This window comes from Callorhinus ursinus, unplaced genomic scaffold, assembly GCF_003265705.2.
Source record: "Callorhinus ursinus isolate GAN/ISIS: 27379988/994484 unplaced genomic scaffold, GSC_fseal_2.0 scaffold50, whole genome shotgun sequence".
Taxonomy (NCBI): domain Eukaryota; kingdom Metazoa; phylum Chordata; class Mammalia; order Carnivora; family Otariidae; genus Callorhinus; species Callorhinus ursinus.
The window spans coordinates 9740731-9761767 of NW_027397112.1; the positions used below are offsets into that span (position 1 = coordinate 9740731).

At 37.0% G+C, this 21037-nt stretch overlaps 1 protein-coding gene across 6 annotated transcripts in view; it reads right to left on the reverse strand.

Annotated features, from left to right (window-relative positions):
* EFCAB3 (EF-hand calcium binding domain 3) overlaps positions 1-21037 on the reverse strand; it is a 306183-nt gene that overhangs the window by 160007 nt on the left and 125139 nt on the right. For all 6 annotated transcript variants that reach the window (XM_073883095.1, XM_073883094.1, XM_073883093.1 and 3 more), the window contains 10 exons: positions 19540-19593; positions 17581-17679; positions 16054-16107; positions 15431-15535; positions 14618-14668; positions 13628-13732; positions 11431-11484; positions 3157-3261; positions 1300-1353; positions 606-710 (listed from right to left, as the gene is read on the reverse strand). In XM_073883095.1, the coding sequence (XP_073739196.1) occupies positions 606-710; positions 1300-1353; positions 3157-3261; positions 11431-11484; positions 13628-13732; positions 14618-14668; positions 15431-15535; positions 16054-16107; positions 17581-17679; positions 19540-19593 (786 nt within the window). The remainder of the gene's footprint in view (positions 1-605; positions 711-1299; positions 1354-3156; positions 3262-11430; positions 11485-13627; positions 13733-14617; positions 14669-15430; positions 15536-16053; positions 16108-17580; positions 17680-19539; positions 19594-21037) is intronic.

Sequence of the window (21037 nt, forward strand, 5' to 3'; positions counted from 1 at the left end):
ATATGTGGCATCTAAAAATGCTGAACTCAGGGTGTGTGGGTAGCACTGTTGGTTGAGCATCCGACTTTTGATTTTGGCTCAGGTCATGATCTTAGGGTCGTGGGATCGAGCTCAGTGTGGAGTCTGCTTAAGACTCTCTCTCCTTCCCTTTCTGCCCTTCCCTGCTCTCAAATAAATAAAACTTTAAAAAAGAACAAAAACAAAAATGTTGAGCTCATAGAAACAGAGTTAGAATTGTCATTATCAGGGGCTGAGGGAGGAGGTGGGGAAATGGAGAGATCTTAGGTAAAGGGTATAAACTCTGATTTCTAATGTGAATAAATTCTGAGAATATAATACAGAATGGTGATTATAGTAACAACACTGTATTATATACTTGAAAGTTCCTAAGAGTAGATCTTAAATGTTTTCACTATAAAAAAAAAGATAATTATGTGATGTTACAGAGGTGTTAGCTATGGTGGTAATCATTTTGCAATATATAAGTTTATCAAATCAACAGCTGAACGCCTTCAATTTACACAATGTTATATGTCAATCATATCTCAGTAAAGATGAAAACAATAAGTACCCCTTAAAAAGTACAAGGGTGATTATGTGCTTACCAGCATCTGGCAGTCTTTCTATCAGATCCATGAATTCTTTTTCTTTGATGCTGATTCCCATGTTTTCTAAAAGAGTGTCCAGCTTGTTGACATCAACACTGCCTTCTAAGTAAGGAACAGGAAAAGAATACAGTAAAATTGAATGTTTCTAAAACTGGACCATGAATTCACTGTGCTGTGTTATTATTCCTCTTTATCAAGCATGTATTTTATTACAATAAAAAAAACTCACATATTTCTTAGTATTAAGATTTTCAAGATGAATACCAAAAACCCAGTTTTGTTCAGTTAATAAGAGAATAAAAATTCCTCTCAATTTTATGTTAGGATTTTGAAAAGCGAGAGCTAGAGATGACTGACATAATATTCTATAAAACAGGAGTTGTTTTTATTGTCTGTACTTTCAAATTATTTGCCTCTGTTTTTGACTGAAACCTTTATCTGACAGTGTTCATTCTTTACCTTTTGCTTTCTGTTTTTATTTTGTTTCTTTGGGGCTGAGTTAGGAAAATCCAAGAAAGTTTAACACTTTCTGCCAAATTTTAGTACAGGAAACTACTTGGTTTACTTGGTAAATTGCAGATCTACTTAAGAAAGCATAAATAAATACAATTACATAGGAAAGGATGATTCATATTTTAACAACACAAATAAAGGTTTCGGATTCAGTCTTTTCACTGTGCTTCTTACTCACGTTTGAGAGACTTTATGCCCTTCATCAACCTTTTTTGATACACTTTTCCATCAGCTATAAAAAATAGATATTTAAAATGGAGTCAGAAAGGTAGTACACATCTTTTAATTTCAGAAAGAAAGAATTTAGAAATCTTTGCATCAGGAACATTTCTTTTTTTAATTAATTAATTTACTTTTTTATTATGTTAATCACCATACATTACATCATTAGTTTTTGATGTAGTGTTCCATGATTCATTGTTTGCATATAACACCCAGTGCTCCATGCAGAATGTGCCCTCTTTAATACCCATCACCAGGCTAACCCATCCCTCCACCCTCCTCCCCTCTAGAACCCTCAGTTTGTTTTTCAGAGTCCATCGTCTCTCATGGTTCGTCTCCCCCTCCGACTTACTCCCCTTCATTCTTCCCCTCCGCAACAGGAACATTTTGAATGCAAATAGATAAATATATGAAATTGTTCACTCTCAGTGGTAAAGGAGTGAATTGCAAATCATAATCATGAGATGCTCTTTTTTTTTCTGTATTGAGAATGTAGAGAAAATAACATCCTCAAATACTGTTTGTGGGAGTTCAAATTATAATATTCTGGAAGAAAATGTGAGAAAACAAACAAAATATCTTCCATTTTACAACTCTACTTAAAGGAATTTAATCTCAAAAAATTTTAGAATATTTGCAAAGATTTATCCACAAGGTTGCCAAATAAAAAAGGATATATATTCATACATGGAGAACTAGAAAAATATACATCAAAATTCTCATAGTAGTTATTGCTTTAAGTTGGGAATAGAGATAGTTTTATTTTCACTTATTTGCATTATCAAGGTTTCTATGATAAATACGCATGTTAACATTGTGAAGAGATAAGAAGTATAAGTAAATTAATATACATATAAATATTATCTACCAATCTATCATCTGCTGAGCACTAGAAGGAAGTGTACCAAAATACTAATAATGGCTATCTTTGGGTTATGGGATTAAAAAGAATTTTTAATAATTTTTTTGGTTTTATTTAAAACCAGGGCATTATGCTAAGTGAAATATGTTGGAGAGAGGAAGACTAATACTGTATGATATCACTTATATATGGATTCTTAAAATGCTGAACTCAGGGTGTGTGGGTAGCACTGTTGGTTGAGCATCCGACTGAGCCACCCAGGCACCCCAAAAACATAGCTTCTTGACATGAGTCTTGGCAATTATTTTTTTATATAGGGTTGTTTTATGTAAGATTGTAATTTTTCATTTATTTTTGATGTTTGTATCTTTTTTTAATGTTCAGTTAGCCAGCATATAGTACATCATTAGTTATTTATGTAGTGTTCAATGATTCATTAGATGCGTATTTTTTTAATCCTTTAGAATCTTAGATTTTTTTTATTATGTTATGTTAATCACCATACATTACATCATTAGTTTGTTTTTTTTTTGATGTAGTGTTCCATGATTCATTGTGCATAACACCCAGTGCTCCACGCAGAATGTGCCCTCTTTAATACCCATCACCAGGCTAACCCATCCCCCCACCCCCCTCCCCTCTAGAAACCTCAGTTTGTTTTTCAGAGTCCATCGTCTCTCATGTTTGGTCTCCCCCTCCGATTTCCCCCCCCTTCAGTCTTCCCCTCCTGCTATCTTCTTCTTTTTTTTCTTAACATATATTGCATTATTTGTTTCAGAGGTACAGAACTGTGATTCAACAGTCTTAAACAATTCACAGCGCTCACCATTAGATGGGTACTAAGGAGGGCACTTGTAATGAGCACTGGGTGTTAAAATGCAACTATTTTGTAATTTTTCACATGTGGAAGTAGTTCCACAGAACTAGGCTTATAGCACCCATGAGACTTACCATTAAGTGGCAGTGTCTTCACTAAATTCAAACGTTCATTAGGTGTGAGCTCAATCCCCAAGTTTTCCAAAATACTTTCAAGTTTATTAGCATCAACGTTGCCTCCTTTGAAAGAAAAATGAATTATTGACACATGGCAATTTTAGGACATTATAATGATCCAAAATAATGAAAAATCTGGTTTAAAGAATGCCATCCTAACTTTCATATTCTCACATATTCCAATAGTGTTTAAGGATAATGAGGCAGAACCTATTCCTTGATTCTTCATAAAGAGTGGTCTCCTGACGGATTACAGGCAAGATGGCGGAGGAGTAGGAGACCTGGATTTCGTCTGGTCTCAGGAATTCAGCTGAATAGGGATCAAACCATTCTGAACACCTACAAACTCAATAGGAGATCGAAGAAGAGAGTAGCAACAACTCTCTGAACAGAGAAGCGACCACTTTCTGGAAGGTAGGATGTGCAGAGAAGTGAATCCGAGGCGGTATTTGGGAGGATAGACGGCGGGGGAGGGGGCCACCCTCGGCTGCTTCTGGCAAGTGCTAGAGCCGCGGAGCACAAAATCGGGACTTTTAAGAAGTCGGCTCCGCTGAGGGACGTCGCTCCAGTGGCTAAGCAGAGGGTGGAACCCTCATGGGACAGTGTGGTCTCAGGACCCTCGGGGTCACAGAAAGACCGGGGGTGCCTGAGTGTGGCAGAGCTCCCAGGTATCGGAGCGGGGAAGCCAGTTGCAGAGACGGAGCCGAGGCGTGGGCTCTCAGCTCGGGGTTGCCATAAACTGTGATCTGCGGCCCAGTCGGGCCACTGCTCCTTCAGCAGGGACCCAACAAGCGGCAGAGCTGGGGAGACTCCCCTTCCTCCCCTGGGAGGAGTGGTGCGGGAGCGAACCGCAGGGATCTGCTGGGTTTGGAGACTCCACACGGGGTCGGGTGCCAGAGATAGAAATGCTCAGTTACAGGCCGGGTGAGCACAGAGTGCGGCCGGAGACCGGGGAGACGGGAGTGACTGCTTTTCTCTGGGGGCGCACTGAGGAGTGGGGCCCCAAGTTCTCAGCTCCTCTGAGTGGAGATTGGGAGGTCACCATTTTCACCCTGGTCCTCCAAAGCTGTACCAGAGCTTGCAGGGAAAAAAAGCTCCTGAGAGCCAACCCGAGCAGCTTACTTAGCTGTGACCGAAAAGGGTGGGGCAATTCCGCCTCTGGCAAAGACATTTGGGAACCACAGCAACAGGCCCCTCCCCCAGAAGATCAGCACGAACAGCCAGCAAGCCAAGACCAAGTTTACCGATCAAGGAGAACCGGAGAACTCCAGTGCTAGGGGAATACTGCACATAGAATTCATGGCTTTTTTACCATGATTCATTAGTTTTTCAAAGTTAATTTTTTTAACTGTTTTTTTTTCTTTTTTTGAATTTTTCTTTTTCCCTTTTTCAACCAACATCTTATCAATCCCTTTTTTAAAAAAACATTTTTTATTTTTCATTTTTAGAGTCATATTTTATCCCTTCATAGTAGTTACCCTTATTTTTGGCATATATATATAAGTTGTTCTCTCTTTAAAATTTTGAGATACAGTTTCTTCTAACAGATCAAAATATATCCTAAATCACTAGTGTATGGCTTTGTTCTAGTCTCCTGCCTGATCACATTCTCTCCCTTTTTTTTTTTTAAATCTTCTTTCTTTTTTCAAACAACTTCTTATCTTATCAATTCCTTTTATAAAATCTTTTATAATTTTCATCTTTACAGTCATCTGCCATCCCTTCATTGTATCAACCCTTATTTTGTACATATATAAGTCTTTCTTCCTTTAAAATTTTAGGAGGCACTTTTTTCAAACAGACCAAATACGCCCAAAATCCAGTATGTGGCACTGATCTATACACTAGCCTGATCATATTTGATCATATTCTGTTTTTTTTGTATTGTTCTGTTTTTGTTTTTTTTCTCTTTCTTTTCTCTTTCTTTTTTCTTTCTTTCCCTTTCTTTTCCCCTGGTTTCAGGTCTTTTCTGATTTGTATAGAGTATATTTCCTGGGGACGTTGTTAACCTGTTAGCATTTTGTTCTCTCATTCATCTATTCTCCTCTGGACAAAATGACAAGACGAAAAAAATCACCTCGGCAAAAAGAACAAGAGATAGTACCGTCAGCCAGAACCTACTCAATACGGACATTAGTACTAGGTCAGACCTAGAGTTCAGAATCATGACTTTAAAGATACTAGCTGGGTTTGAAAAAAGTGTGGAAGTTATTAGAGAAACCCTTTCTGGGGAAATAAAAGAACTAAAATCTAACCAAGTCGAAATCAAAAAGGCTATTAATGAGGTGCAATCAAAAATGGGGGCACTAACTGCTAGGATAAATGAGGCAGAAGAGAGAATCAGCGATATAGAAGACCAAATGATGGAAAGTAAAGAGGCTGAGAAAAAGAGAGAGAAACAACCACAGGATCACGAGAGCAGAATTCGAGAGATAAGCAATACGATAAGATGAAACAACATTAGAATAATTGGGATCCCAGAAGAAGAAGAAAGAGAGAGAGGGGCAGAAGGTATATTGGAGCAAATAATAGCAGAGAACTTCCCTAATTTGGGGAAGGAAACAGGCATCAAAATCCAGGAGGCACAGAGAATCCCTCTCAAAATCAATAAAAATAGGTCAACACCCCGACATCTAATGTAAAACTTACGAGTCTCAGAGACAAAGAGAAAATCCTGAAAGCAGCTCGGGAGAAGAGATATGTAACCTACAATGGTAGAAACATTAGATTGGCAACAGACCTATCCACAGAGACCTGGCAGGCCAGAAAGGACTGGCATGATATCTTCAGAGCACTAAACGAGAAATATATGCAGCCAAGAATACTATATCCAGCTAGGCTGTCATTGAAAATAGAAGGAGAGATAAAAAGCTTCCACGACAAACAAAACTACAGGAATTTGCAAACACGAAACCAGCCCTCCAAGAAATGTTGAAAGGGGTGCTCTAAGCAAAGAGAGAGCCTAAAAGCAGCATAGATCAGAAAGGAACAGAGACAATATACAGTAACAGTCACCTTACAGGCAATACAATGGCACTAAATTCATACCTTTCAATACTTACCCTGAATGTAAATGGGCTCAATGCCCCAATCAAAAGACACAGGCTATCAGATTGGATTAAAAAACAAGACCCATCCATATGCTGTCTGCAAGAGACTCATTTTAGACCCAAAGACACCCCCAGATTGAACGTGAGGGGGTGGAAAACCATTTACCATGCTAATGGACACCAAAAGAAAGCTGGGTTGGCAATCCTTATATCAGACAAATTAGATTTTAAAACAAAGACTGTAATAAGAGATGAGGAAGGACACTATATCCTACTTAAAGGATACCCTTTATCCTACTTAAAGGGTCTATCTTAAAGAAGATCTAACAATTGTAAATATCTATGCCCCTAACATGGGAGCAGCCAATTATATAAGGCAATTAATAACAAAAGTGAAGAAACACATTGACAACAATACAATAATAGTGGGGGACTTTAACACCCCCCTCACTGAAATGGACAGATCATTTAAGCAAAAGATCAACAAGGAAATAAAGACTTTAAATGACACACTGGACCAAATGGACTTCACAGACATATTCAGAACATTCCATCCCAAAGCAACGGAATTCACATTCTTCTCTAGTGCCCATGGAACATTCTCCAGAATAGATCACATCCTAGGTCACAAATCAGGTCTCAACCGGTACCAAAAGATTGGGATTATTTCCTGCATATTTTCAGACAACAATGCTTTGAAACTCGAACTCAATCACAAGAGGAAAGTCGGAAAGAACTCAAATACATGGAGGCTAACAAGCATCCTACTAAAGAATGAATGGGTCAACCAGGAAATTAAAGAAGAATTAAAAAAATTCATGGAAACCAATGAAAATGAAAACACAACTGTTCAAATCTTGGGATGCAGCAAAGGCGGTCCTGAAAGGAAAGTATATAGCAATACAAGCCTTTCTCAAGAAACAAGAAAGGTCTCAAATACACAACCTAACCCTACACCTAAAGGAGCTGGAGAAAGCTACAGCAAATAAAGCCTAACCCCAGCAGGAGAGAGAAATAATAAAGATCAGAGCAGAAATCAATGAACTAGAAACCAAAAGAACAGTAGAACAGATCAACGAAACTAGGCGCTGGTTCTTTGAAAGAATTAACAAGATTGATAAACCCCTGGCCAGACTTATCAAAAAGAAAAGAGAAATGACCCAAATCAACAAAATCATGAATGAAAGAGGAGAGATCAGAACCAACACCAAACACATACAAACAATTATAAGAACATATTGTGAGCAACTCTATGCCAGCAAATTAGAGAACCTGGAAGAATTGGATGCATTCCTAGAGATGTATCAACTACCAAAATTGAACCAGGAAGAAATAGAAAACCTGAACAGACCTATAACCACTAAGGAAATTGAAGCAGTCATCAAAAATCTCCCAAGAAACAAAAGCCCAGGGCCAGATGGCTTCCCAGGGGAATTCTATCAGACATTTCAAGAAGAATTAATACCTATTCTCCTGAAACTGTTCCAAAAAATAGAAATGGAAGAAAACTTCCAAACTCATTTTATGAGGCCCCCATTACCTTGATCACAAAACCAGACAAAGACCCCAGTAAAAAAGAGAATTACAGATCAATATCCTTGATGAACATGGATGCAAAAATTCTCACCAAAATACTAGCCAATAGGATCCAACAGTACATTAAAAGGATTATTCACCATGACCAAGTGGGATTTATTCCTGGGCTGCAAGGCTGGTTCAACATCCGCAAATCAATCAACGTGATACAATACATTAACAAAAGAAAGAACAAGAATCTTATGATCCTCTCAATAGATGCAGAAAAAGCATTTGACAAAGTACAGCATCCTTTCTTGATCAAAACTCTTCAGAGTACAGGGATAGAGGGTACATACCTCAATATCATAAAAGTCATCTATGAAAAACCTACAGCGAATATCATTCTCAATGGGGAAAAGCTGAGAGCTTTTCCCCTAAGGTCAGGAACGCGGCAGGGATGTCCACTCTCACCACTGCTATTCAACATAGTATTAGAAGTCCTAGCCACAGCAATCAGACAACAAAAAGAAATCAAAGGCATCCAAATCGGCAAAGAGGAAGTCAAACTCTCACTCTTTGCAGATGATATGATACTGTATGTGGAAAACCCAAAAGACTCCACCCCAAAACTGCTAGAACTCATACAGGAATTCAGTCAAGTAGCAGGCTATAAAATCAATGCACAGAAATCAGTGGCATTCCTATACACCAACAACAAGGCAGAAGAGAGACAAATCAAGGAGTCGATCCCATTTACAATTGCACCCAAAACCATAAGATACCTAGGAATAAATCTAACCAAAGAGGCAAAGGATCTGTACTCAGAAAACTATAAAATACTCATGAAAGAAATTGAAGAAGACACAAAGAAATGGAAAAACGTTCCATGCTCATGGATTGGAAGAACAAACACTGTGAAGATGTCAATGCTACCTAGAGCAATCTACACATTCAATGCAATCCCCATCAAAATACCATCCACTGTTTTCAAAGAAATGGAACAAATAATCCTAAAATTTGTATGGAACCAGAAGAGACCCCGAATAGCCAGAGGAATACTGAAAAAGAAAAGCAAAGCTGGCGGCATCACAATTCCGGACTTCCAGCTCTATTACAAAGCTGTCATCATCAAGACAGTATGGTACTGGCACAAAAACAGACACATCGAACAATGGAACAGAATCAAGAGCCCAGAAATGGACCCTCAACTCTATGGTCAACTTATTTTTGACAAAGCAGGAAAGAATGTCCAATGGCAAAAAGACAGTCTCTTCAACAAATGGTGTTGGGAAAATTGGACAGCCACATGCAGAAGAATGAAACTGGACCATTTCCTTACACCACACACAAGAATAGACTCCAAATGGTTGAAAGACCTAAACGTGAGACAGGAGTCCATCCAAATCCTAAAGGAGAACACAGGTAGCAACCTTTTCGACCTTAGCCGCAGCAACTTCTTCCTAGAAACATCGCCAAAGGCACGGGAAGCCAGGGCAAAAATGAACTATTGGGATTTCATCAAGATAAAAAGCTTTTGCACAGCAAAATAAACAGTCCACAAAACCAAAAGACAACCGACAGAATGGGAGAAGATATTTGCAAATGACATATCAGATAAAGGGCTAGTATCCAAAATGTATAAAGAACTTATCAAACTCAACACCCAAAGAACAAATAATCCAATCAAGAAATGGGCAGAAGACATGAACAGACATTTCTCCAAAGAAGACATCCAAATGGCCAACAGACACATGAAAAAGTGCTCAACATTGCTCGGCATCAGGGAAATCCAAATCAAAACGTCAATCAGATACCACCTCACACCAGTCAGAATGGCTAAAATTAACAAGTCAGGAAACGACAGATGTTGGCGGGGATGCAGAGAAAGGGGAATCCTCCTACACTGTTGGTGGGAATGCAAGCTTGTGCAACCACTCTGGAAAACAGTATGGAGGTTCCTCAAACAGTTGAAAATAGAGCTACCCTACGATCCAGCAATTGCACTACTGGGTATTTAACCCAGAGATACAAGTGTAGGGATCCAAAGGGGTACGTGCACCCCGATGTTTATAGCAGCAATGTCCACAATAGCCAAATTGTGGAAAGAGCCAAGATGTCCATCGAGAGATGAATGGATAAAGAAGAAGTGGTATATATACACAATGGAATATTATGCAGCCATCAAAAGGAATGAAATCTTGCCATTTGCAACGATGTGGATGGAACTGGAGGGTGTTATGCTGAGTGAAATAAGTCAATCAGAGAAAGACATGTATCATATGACCTCACTGATATGAGGAATTCTTAATCTCAGGAAACAAACTCAGTGTTGCTGGAGTGGTGGGGGATGGGAGGGATGGGGTGGCTGGGTGATAGACATTGGGGAGGGTATGTGCTATGGTGAGCTCTGTGAATTGTGCAAGACTGTTGAATCACAGATCTGTACTTCTGAAACAAATAATGCAACATATGTTAAGAAAAAAGAAAAAGAAGAACATAGCAGGAGGGGTAGAAGGAAGGGGAGTATGTCGGATGGGGAGAAGAACCATGAGAGACGATGGACTCTGAAAAACAAACTGAAGGTTCTAGAGGGGAGGAGAGTAGGGGGATTGGTTGGCCTGGTGATGGGTATTAAAGAGGGCACATTCTGTGTGGAGCACTGGGTGTTATGCACAAACAATGAATCATGGAACACTACATCAAGAACTAATGATGTAATCTATGGTGATTAACATAATAATAAAAAAATTAAAAAAACCCACGAGTGGTCTCCTAAGACTAATGGTAAGATATCATAGAAGAAAATCAGGTTATATATAATTGGCCAGCAATTTAGGATATCTAGTCTTTTTTACTTTTTAATACTGAATCATGTGATTATTATTTAAAGCAATCCTATCAACCTAATTTTCTAAAAATATTCCTTTTCCTATATTCTGTGCCTACCTACATTTGGTTATTTAAGCCAGCAGTTATTAATTCAAGCTTGTAGGAGCCTGCAGGTAAAAGAAATTAGTGAAACTAGCTGTGGTGAACTAGACAGCACATGCCTTGTCCAAAGAGAAAATACACCAGTTACTGTCGTGAGGGAATATATGGCCAGTGTTGCCAGATTTTACAAAACTTGATTGCAGGTTGGACTCAATTCATGGGTGGCCAATTTGTTAAACCTCTGATTTAAACACTGGTTAAGATCAGTATAACACTGGGAGAAACTACAGAAAATATAATTTATTACTTAAGCATCACCACTTATTTACTTAATTTTTTGAAGATTTTATTTATTTACTTGAGAGAGAGAGTGTGTGTGAGAGAGAGAGAGAGCACAAGTGGGGAGGAGGGGCAGAGGGAGAGGGAGAAGCAGACTCCCTGACAAGCAGGGAGCCCAATGTGGTGCTCCATCCCAGGACCCCCAGATCATGACCTGAGCTAAAGGCAGATGCTCAACTGACCGGGCCACTCAGGCACCCTTCACCACTGATTTTTATAGCCAAATCCTAGATAATTCAAAATCAAAGGTAGAAATAAAGTTGAATATAAATATTTCATTAAAATATGTAAAATATCAACATTAATAAATTTATGATATATCAGGAAAACACTATGCAAGATTTAACATAGGGTTAGAATTTAATTCAAAATGTCTTAGTAATGTCTTACTCACCCGAAAAAGATTTTACTTCATTCATCAGCTTTTCTAGATCAACTTTACCTTTAACTGTAAGACAAGGAATAAATTGGATAGAAACATGACAGTGAGACCAAGAAAGTATGTTGCGTTGAGCAGAAAAACTTAGTAGTATTTATTTGCTCTAGAAAATTTAACCTTTTGCTGGTACATACTTTCAGTTATAAAGTAAGTCATGGGGATGTAATATACAATATGATGACTATAGTTAATATTAATAATATTTGAAAGTTGCTAAAGAGAGTAGATCTTAAAAGTTCTCATCACAACAGTGTAACTGTGTATAGTGATGGGTGTTAACTGTGGTGATCATTTTGAGAGATATATATATACACATACATATATATATTGCAGTATATATAAATATTGAATCATTTATGTTATATACCTGAACTAATATAATGTTACATGTCAATTATAACCTCAATATAAAAAATTATACCTCAATATAAAAAGTAGACGCTGGTTTCATACTACACACACACACACCCACACACACGAAAACAACCTTTTGTTACATCCTTCATAAGAAGGTAGGAGAAGGATGACAGCTTGAATGATAATAAACATAATTATTTCCTGAATACAATTAATATTCCAGCATTTCCAATGTATTGTGCTCAGGGAAGAAAAATGGCTAATTCTTATCATTTACTTTCTGAAAACAGAAGTGCTTTTTCTCCCCCAGCAAAATAATACTCCATGTTGATGAGAAAAATCTAGCTACAACCTAGGAAACATGGTATAAAATGTAGTTAATCATAAATTCAACACACTTGTTTTTGAGTACCAGCAGAATGGCCAGAAAAGTGTATCAATTGCCAATAATGTTGCTAATTCTGTGGTGAGAATTTCCTTATTCTTTGTCTATTAAAGTATTCCTAGCCACTAATAACTTCGATACCAACTACAGGTCAGGGCAAAATGGAAAATGTGTGTTGGTTTACCTGGACTATTTTAGTTAACCAAGCCTATCATGAAAAAGAGATAGGATCCTTGGAGGGGATTAGAATTTTTATTTTTTATTATTTTTTATTTTTTTATTATTTATTTATTTTTTTAAAAGATTTTTAAAAATTTTTTATTGTTATGTTAATCACCATATATTACATCATTTGTTTTGGTGTAGTGTTCCATGATCCATTGTTTGTTCATAACACCCAGTGCTCCATGCAGAATGTGCCCTCTTTAATATCCATCACCAGGCTAACCCATCCCCCTACCCTCCTCCCCTCTAGAAACCTCAGTTTGTTTTTCAGAGTCCATCATCTCTCCTGGTTCGTCTCCCCCTCTAACTTACTCCCCTTCATTCTTCCTCTCCTGCTATCTTCTTCTTTCTCTTTTTTCTTAAAATATGTTGCATTATTTGTTTCAGAAGTACAGATCTGTGATTCAACAGTCTTACACAATTCACAGCGCTCACCGTAGCACATACCCTCCCCAATGTCTATCACCCAGCCACCCCATCCCTCCCACCCCCCACCACTCCAGCAACACTGAGTTTGTTTCCTGAGATTAAGAATTCCTCATATCAGTGAGGTCACATGATACATGTCTTTCTCTGATTGACTTATTTCACTAAGCATAACACCCTCCAGTTCCATCCACGTCGTTGCAAATGGCAAGATCTCATTCCTTTTGATGGCTGCATAATATTCCATTGTGTATATATACCACATCTTCTTTATCCATTCATCTCTCGATGGACATCTTGGCTCTTTCCACAGTTTGGCTATTGTGGACATTGCTGCTATAAACATTGGGGTGCACGTACCCCTTCGGGTCCCTACATTTGTATCTTTGGGGTAAATACCCAGTAGTGCAATTGCTGGATTGAATGGTAGCTCTAATTTCAACTGTTTGAGGAACCTCCATACTGTTTTCCAGAGGGGTTGCACCAGCTTGCATTCCCACCAACAATGTAGGAGGGTTCCCCTTTCTCTGCATCCTTGCCAACATCTGTCGTTTCCTGACTCGTTAATTTTAGCCATTCTGACTGGTGTCAGATGGTATCTCATCAAGGTTTTGATTTGTATTTCCCTGATGCTGAGTGATGTTGAGCACTTTTTCATGTGTCTGTTGGCCATTTGGACAAAAGCATTTTTAATGACTGTTATAATAGGCTCATAAAAGTAGTTTTTCTGTAGTGTTCAGTGGTATCTAAAATGCTCACCATCAACTGGCAGGTTTTGTGTTATGTCTTTAAGCTCCTTTTCAGTGAGGTCCATGCCCATGTTTCCCAAAACTGCATCCACTTTATTGGAGTCAATCTTCCCTCCTATGGAAAGAGAGAGAGATATACAAGCAGAAGTTAATGTCCCTAAAATGTGGGATAAACCCTCACCTTCCTGAGGATTATAGTTATTATGTTCATCCAAAGGACCAAAGCCTGACGAGATCTTTACAAGAGGACAGAGTCAATAATAAGAGTTAGAATTAGAGCATATTGTTTTAATTTTAATCTTCATATAAGCATACCTAGTATAAAAACTGAAAGGTGATGTAATGACTGCTCAGAGAATTCCAGTAGGGTGATAATAATTCCTGTGTTTCGAATGACTACTGTCTCACTTTCACTGTGTTTATTTTTACAGTTAACTTCTAGTTATGTTAAGGGATGCTGGTTCTCCATTGCCATTTAAATTCAAGTTAAAAGTAAATCAATTTAAATGAAAATATTAATAATAGTACAAATACTGTGTGGATTTGGCAGATATCATGAAGCTGGTATTGGTAACCTTGCTTAGACATGACCTTCCTCCTGGCCTGCTTCCTGTCTATTCAGTCCTATGTTCCTTCAATATCTTGAAGGCTTTCTAGAGCTCTCTTCTCTCTCTCTCTTTTGGTCTAAATGTCAGATTAGTAGTCTCTTGCTGCTGAATAAACTAACTGAAGAGGTGTTATTTTTCCCTTTACTCTTGCTGTGCAGCCTGGGCTCTGATAATTTCTTCTTCTATCAAATTTGAGAAATCCCAAGAGAGCATGGGAGTTCTTTCCAAGGTATATAAGAAATGATCTAAAGAACACAATGATCTATAAAAGAAACAAAAGTATGTAATAATGTGTTAGGTGTCAGGGTTGACAATTTAATCACAAGGAATCAGTAGAAATGCCAAACATGATGATCTCAGATTGATTGTGTTTTATTAAGCTTCTCCCTCACCTTTAAGAAACTTTATACCATCCAGCAACCTTCTCTGGTAGACCTTTCCATCTGTAAGGAAAACACTGTTCAGATCACAGAAACTTACAATGCGGAGCTTCATAGACAGTAAGAATCCAGCAATTTCAGTAAGATATATTTTATGAACTGCCTTATAAATTTTTTGATTTAGTGGCAAATAATGAAATTACAGGGCAGGGGGATACTGACACTCTACCATTCTGAAACATATCTTTTTCTTTTCTTTTGTGATATTTTCATTTTCCCCTATTAGATCACTCTTTCTTTTTTCTCATTTATTCTGGCTTAAATTTCAGATCTCTTGATATAATCAAAAGTTATAAAAGATATAATTATATAAAAGATATAAGTGAACCCTGATGATAAGAGTCATGATGACACAATGGTTGATTCTTAAACTAAAGATTAAATGGCAGATATAACATTTTAAGATACAATAGAGTCATTTTAAAGTATGCAACATGGATCATAAGCTTATTTCTTTTTTCTTTTTTTGAAAGATTTTATTTATTTTTTTGACAGAGAAAGAGAGACAGGAGAAAGGGAACACAAGCAGGGGGAGTGGAAGAGAGAGAAGCAGGCTCCCTGCCGAGCAGGGAGCCTGATGTGGGGCTCGATCCCAGGACCCTGAGATCATGACCTGAGCCAAAGGCAGACGTTCAATGACTAAGCCACCCAGGTTCCCCCATAAGATTATTTCTGACAAGCGGTAAGAGAGAGACAATTTTAGAAGTTTTTGCAATTTAACAATATGCTCCTCTGGACAACTATATTTTTATTTGAAATACTCACTATCAACTGGCAGATTTTTCACCAGTTGTGAGAGTTCTTTATCTGTGAGTTCTATTCCCATGTTTCTTAGAACTGTTCCTATGTCGTTGATATCAACTTCCTCTCCTTCAAAAGGACAGAAATGGTAATGTGTGATTTTAAAGAACCATCTAATTATTCTAAATAATGATGAAATCTATTACTGTTTAAGTATTAACCCCAACTACTCAATGCATAATAAAGTTAAATGAGTCCTGTTTGAGTATGGTTATGGCAGAACAGTGAAGTGTTTATTTCCACAACTTTAGTAATAATAGAGGCAATATAACAGAGTACATAATAATGCATTTCATAATTTTTTGTTGTGGGAGATTACTAGTAGGTAATAAAACTTTAGTCTCTTTTTATTACACTAACATCTTTTTAGTAAACATCTTAATCCGGAAAAAATGAGATCATAGGGCTTACCCAAAATATGGCACTATGTTTTATTATTGAAACATTGACAAACCGAAGTTAAACTTTAGGAAATCAAACTACAATCAGTTTATTAAAAATAGCATAATTTAAAGGGAATAACAGCAAAGAATATAAAATATGTATAAAGAATCAGAATCATCTGTATTTGGTAACTTCTTCCTCACCTGTAACAGCTTCTACCTTATCCATCAGGTTTTTCAGATCAACTTTCTTATAGCCTGTAAGACAAAGTTTAATCAGAGAAAACAATAACATGGACTCAGAAAAAAGATACAAAGGACAAGAAGTCCTTTTTATCTAAAATTTATTGTTCCAGAAGATGACCAAGGAAAATAAATTCATTTACAATGAGGACCAAGTTTCAATAGTAAATAATGAATGAAAGTGATCTTAAAAGATTGTATTAAATAATAAAAATGAAAATTGTAAAAATAAGTTTATCTTACCTAATACTGAAGAAAATTCAGGTTGTAATTATAACTATCCCAATAGTTATTCTTTAGAATATAGAATAATTCTTAGAAGAAGCAATGAAGCAACATTGACTTTTCTCGTGTGTTCAAATGTTTTTCTCTGAGAAAGTGAGGTTATTGTACACTGCAGCATCCTTCTGAACTTTGAAACAAGATGTATAAAAATCACCTTTACAAAAATGATTGACTTTTTCCCAAGGGTTCCTTTACATCTTTTGAAATCCATATTGTTATATGTTGAATGTCCTATCTCATTATTATTCATGTAGAATTTTTTTCTTCAATTATCAAATGTTCTAACTCTGCCAGGTCCACATTTGTTAGTGGCTTTGTATGATTTGGGAATCCTTCAACCTCACTTACTTCTTGAAATGATGCATGTTTCTCAATATTCGTAAGGAGTATTAACTTGTGTTACCATGTGTTGATGCCATGGGCACTGCTGTGTTAAGCCGTGAGGGATGTTAGAGAGGAGCTAATTACTTGAGTGGTCAATTTTAGTGATTCCCTAAACTTAATTGGTGGATAAGAACACAGCCCAAATCCTATCATTTTACCACACCATTTGCAGTCATCTTAAATTAAAAACAAAATAAATTGAGTTTAAAAAGTTAGAATTTAAAATATACTTTGTGTAATAAATTAAAAAATATACAAGCATATGAAGAAAAGGTAAATGTCCCATCTTTTACCTCTCCTCAGCTTCATGACTACTCCTCACCATTACTAACAGTTTGTGTATATCCTTCCAGACTGTTCTTATGTTTGTAAAGGAATACTATATATACTTTTAAAAATTAATAATACTATACATATTATTCTGTTAACGTGTTATAATGACCACAAAAGAAAGCCATCTCAAAATCCATGAACAGAGAAATGAGGAATGGGTGAATGGATTGGTTTATGCCCTGGGTTGATGTCAGTGATACATGGATCAGTGAGAAAAAAACACATTGCAGATCCTATTTTTGTAAAACCAGACAACAATAATCCCTCCCCTTCTCACTAGCACCTGTCCCTACCCTGAGATGTATAAAGAAATAGATTACAGGTTTTAAAGCAACAAAAAATGAACAGTCTTTTTATCCCCTGAGTTCTTCTGAAAACTATTCAAATGGCTTCGGGCAACAAATAACTTAAACCCTTGAAACAGTCACAATTAATCCTGCAAGCTCAACGTCTGTTTAAAATCACAGTGTTTTCCACAGTGCTCACCACTCAGAAGATCCTTTATCAGACTGAGTTCCTGTTCTGTAAGCTTGACCTCCATGGCTTCTAAAACAGGATCCAGGTTATTTACATCAACCTTCCCTCCTTAAAAACATGAAAGGAAAAGGAAAAAATAGAAAGATTATAAAATATTTAGAAAAATTCATAAAAACATATTATTATCTTCAACTAACAGGCATTACTGTTTTTCTCCAGCTTTATTGAGATATAATTGACATATAACATTGTATAAGTTTAAGGTGTACAATGTAATGATTTGATATATGTATACTGCAAAATGATCACCACAATAAGGTTAGTTAACACATCCCTCATCAGTATTGTCAACTATAGTCACCATGTTGTACATTATATCTCCCCAGAACTTACTCCTCTTATAGCTGGAAGTTTGTATCCTTTGATCACATTCACCGTTCCCTTCCCCATCCTCCTGCCTCTGGCAACTACCAATCAGTTCTGTTTCTATGAGTTTGGTTTTTTTTAGATTCCACATATATGTGGTATCATATAGTATCGAATCATATTGTTTTTTTCTGTCTGACTTACTTCACTTAGCATAATGTCCTCAAGATTCATCCATGTTGTTGTAAATGGCAGGATTTCCTTCTTTTTTACAGCTGAATAATATACTATTATATATGTATGTATGTGTGTGTGTGTGTGTGTATGTGTGTGTGTATATATCCCCTATTTTTTTTATTCATTCATCTGTCCATAGACACATTGTTTCTGTGTCTTGGGTACTGTAAATAATGCTGCAATGAACATGGGGGTGCAAGTATCTCTTTAAGACAGTTGTTACTGTTACATGAATATACACTGCTAAAAGAGAATGACTTCATAATCTAGTATAACTGCTAAAATTTTCAAGCAAAGAACAAAACTACAATAGATTTGCACAATTCTTTACAAACAGAGTTAAAATTTAAAGAGTTAAAAGTTAGAATTAGAACATGCTTCCTCAAATGTTAAACATACAGGCCCAGAAAAAAGTTAGGTGGGACAAGGCTATGCAATTGTAGCTGAAGAGCACTAATCAATAATCTCCACAAAGAAATAGAGATTGTATTTGTTTCCTAAACTCTTACTCTCAGTTTTCTCTGCTCCTGCTCACATTTTGGAATAAATGCTAAACCTTCCTCCCTCCTTCCCACCTTCCTCCTTCCTCCCCCCTTCTTTCCTTGCTTCCTTTCTTCCCTCTTTCTTTCTTTCCTTCCATCTTTATTTCTGTTCATGTTTCTTCAGAGAAAGCTTCAAAAACCCAATCCAGTAGAGAATTTCATCTAAGATAAAGTAAGGGTTATTACCAGGAAAAACACAGATGTGATACAAGCAGCGAAATAATGTGTTATAATCTATTGATATAAATTTAATGCTAACTACGGAGAGATCCCAAATGTCCTTCAACTGATGAATGGATAAAGATGTGGTACACACACACACACACACACACACACACACACACACACACTGGAATATTACTCAGCATCAAAAAGAATGAAATCTTGCCATTTGCAACGATGTGGATGGAACTAGAGTGTATTATGTTAAATGAAATAAGTCAGTCATAGAAAGACAAATACCACATGATTTTACTCATATATGAAATTAAGAAACAAAACAAATGAGCATAGGGGAAGGGAAGGAAAAATAAAAAAAGATAAAAACAGAGGAGGAGACAAACCATGAGAGACTCTTAACTATAGAGAACAAACTGAGAGCTGCTGGGAGGTGGGTGAGGGAATGGGCTTGACGGGTGATGGGTATTAAGGAGGGCACTTGTTGGGATGAGCACTGGGTGTTATATGTAAGTGATGAATCGCTAAATTCTATTCCTGAAACCAATACTATACTATATGTTAACTAACTTGAATTTAAATAAAATTAAAAAAATTTAATGCTTAAGGATATTTCATATGCTTCCTCTTTGTACTTTTTACTCACTTTTATTATATCTCACATCCTTCAGCAACCTGTTTTGAAACACCTTTTCATGAGCTGTAAGAAAAGGTACAGTTCAGATCTCTAGAAAATTGATATGAAGAGTCACCAAAACATAAATTCTATGATTATAGAAAGATACATTTCAATGATTTGCTTTAAAAATTAATCTATTTTATAGTTATAGAATATGGACATTTAAAAATATAAGTGTTTTAAGTCAGGAAACGACAGATGTTGGCGGGGATGTGGAGAAAGGGGAACCCTCCTACACTGTTGGTGGGAATGCAAGTTGGTGCAACCACCCTGGAAAACAGTATGGAGGTTCCTCAAAAAGTTGAAAATAGAGCTACCATACGATCCAGCAATTGCACTACTGGGTATTTACCCCAAAGATGCAAATGTAGGGATCCGAAGGGGTACGTGCACCCTGATGTTTATAGCAGCAATGTCCACAATAGCCAAACTGTGGAAAGAGCCAAGATGTCCAACGACAGATGAATGGATAAAGAAGATGTGGTATATATACACAATGGAATATTATGCAGCCATCAAAAGGAATGAGATCTTGCCATTTGCAACGACGTGGATGGAGCTGGAGGGTATTATGCTGAGCAAAATAAGTCAATCAGAGAAAGACATGTATCATGTGACCTCACTGATATGAGGAATTCTTAATCTCAGGAAACAAACTGAGGGTTGCTGGAGTGGGGGGGGTGGGTGGGATGGGGTGGCTGGGTGATAGACACTGGGGAGGGTATGTGCTATGGTGAGCACTGTGAATTGTGCAAGACTGTTGAATACCTCTGAAATAATGCAATATATGTTAAGAAAAAAAAAAGAAGAAGAAGATAGCAGGAGGGGAAGAATGAAGGTGGGGAATCGGAGGGGGAGATGAACCATGAGAGATGATGGACTCTGAAAAACACACTGAGGGTTCTAGAGGGGAGAGGGGTGGGAGGATGGGTTAGCCTGGTGATGGGTATTGAAGAGGGCACGTTCTGCATGGAGCACTGGGTGTTATGCACAAACAATGAATCACTACATCAAAAACTAATGATGTAATATATGGTGATTAACATAAAAATAAAAAATTTAAAAAAATATAAGTGTTTTGCACAGTGACAAACTTACCCATTCTTTGGAATAGGAAACATTTATTAAACTCTGTCATGGTGCAATTCTAAAAAATACATTAAAATATTTCTTTTTTTTTATTCCACTGATGTCCTATTTCTCCTTCATTACTTTTCATTGCTCTTATTGCAAAACTATTGCTGCTCTGAGGGGGTAGTATTAGTCACTTGGACAACTATATGGCAGTGTGGTGATGAATCTCCAGTTGTGTTCGAAGAGGAAATGACAGAATTTCTTTTCAAGTCAGAAGTCCCTTTCTATTAATTTATGGCATTTTAAAGACAAAACTGTACTATTAAAAGATTGAGAATGGCTCACATTGACCCATAAAATCAAGTTCCCTGGAAGGCATGTTGGCATTTAT